Source organism: Emiliania huxleyi (genome assembly GCF_000372725.1).
Source record: "Emiliania huxleyi CCMP1516 unplaced genomic scaffold EMIHUscaffold_316, whole genome shotgun sequence".
NCBI classification, from domain to species: Eukaryota; Haptophyta; order Isochrysidales; family Noelaerhabdaceae; genus Emiliania; species Emiliania huxleyi.
Window position 1 is genome coordinate 131,570 of NW_005199635.1, and position 1,451 is coordinate 133,020.

At 64.9% G+C, this 1,451-nt stretch overlaps 1 protein-coding gene across 1 annotated transcript in view; it reads left to right on the forward strand.

Annotated features, from left to right (window-relative positions):
• Positions 1 to 556: 556 nt before the first annotated feature.
• The window catches only part of EMIHUDRAFT_116992 (hypothetical protein), a gene marked incomplete at both ends in the record, with an annotated part of 25,524 nt that continues 24,629 nt past the window's right edge, over positions 557 to 1,451 (forward strand). Inside the window, 2 exons of the mRNA XM_005774268.1 lie at positions 557 to 1,307; positions 1,382 to 1,398. Of these exons, the coding sequence (XP_005774325.1) occupies positions 557 to 1,307; positions 1,382 to 1,398 (768 nt within the window). The remainder of the gene's footprint in view (positions 1,308 to 1,381; positions 1,399 to 1,451) is intronic.

The window sequence follows — 1,451 nt, forward strand, 5'->3', positions numbered from 1 at the left end:
TGATAGAAAGTATCATTCATACCATCCAGCAACCCGGGCGAATGAATAAAAGGATCTGACCTCGGGGCCGATGTGACCAAGCGCTGGTAGCGTGGTTTTACCTCACACCCATGGTCTCACAGTGTGCCGGCAGTCGCCGAGCAGTGTCGCTCACACAAGCCGCAGCACAAGTGACTGAGGGCCAGTGAGGGCGAGCCCATCGCTGTCACAGCTGTGGCAGCCGCACAGTAGGCTGTGCCATCTGTGCAATGAGAGAGAGAGAGATTTTTAGCAATAAACAAACAACTCTAACACTCACACGTCTGTGCAGACTGCAGAGCGTGTGAGCAGCAGAGGAGCTGCTCTCCAGGCTTCTGTCGCAATGAGCTGCATGCCACCGAAGGCGCTGTCGAGGTTCGCCGAGCGCGGCGCAGGTTGAGGGAAGCCGCCACCGACGAGCGTAGAGCGCTGGTCGGATTCAGCAAACCGGGTCATTCAAAGCGTTTTTGACGGCGTTTCAGAGTGGGGGGGGCCCGGGGCGGCTGTCGGTGCTCGGCTTTACAGTCTCGATCCTGATATGGAAGCTGCCATGGCAAGCGCCTCTGCTCGTCTTGCGCCGCTCGCCGAGGCTGCCATCACGCCGCCTCACGAGGCTGGGCATGAGGCGGCGGAGCGCGGCGACGCTCTTCATCTGGGCTCCACGCCGTTGCACGAGGCGGCGGAGCGCGGCGAGGCAGCTCAGCTGGCGTTCCTGCTTTCCATGGGCGCGCGAGCGGATGCGGTAGACACGGACGGGCAGACGGCCTTGCATGTCGCTGTCTCTCACGGGCATTTGCAAGCCGTCGAAGTCCTTACGAGGCAGACTCCGTGCAGAGAGATTGGCCTTCCGGACGTCTACCGCATGACGCCGATTCACATGGCCGCCGAGCTCGAGGAGTCCGGCGAGGACATGGTGGCCCTGCTCCTGGCTCGAGGTGGCGACGAGGTCATGCGCCGTCGCTCTAGCATGGGCTCAGCCGGCAGCCCGCGCCGCTCGTCGAGCATCGGCCTGGGAAGCCCGCGCCAGCCCACCACACCTAGCACTCCGTCGCCGCGCCGCGCCGCGTCTCCCTCCTTCCTCTTCCGCTCCGGCGGCTCCGAGGTGTCGAACGCCTCGAGGACGACCTGCGCCTCGGACGACTCCATCTCCTTCATCGCACTCGAGCACGACAACGCCTCCGTCCGGAGGATGATCCGCCGCGCGTCAAAGGGGCTACCCACTCCGCTGCCCGGCTGCTTCTCCTCCATCGACGACTCCATCGACGACTCCTCCTCCCCCACTCCCCGAGGTGGCCGGTCCATGCCCCCCGTGCCCCGTCGTGCACAGCACTGCCGGGCTGATTTCCCCCTGGCTCTCTTGCAGGCGCCTCGCTGCAGGAGGTGAAGCTCCGCCGCTCCAACTCGGCGACGGGGGCCGTCGACCTCGAGGGCGA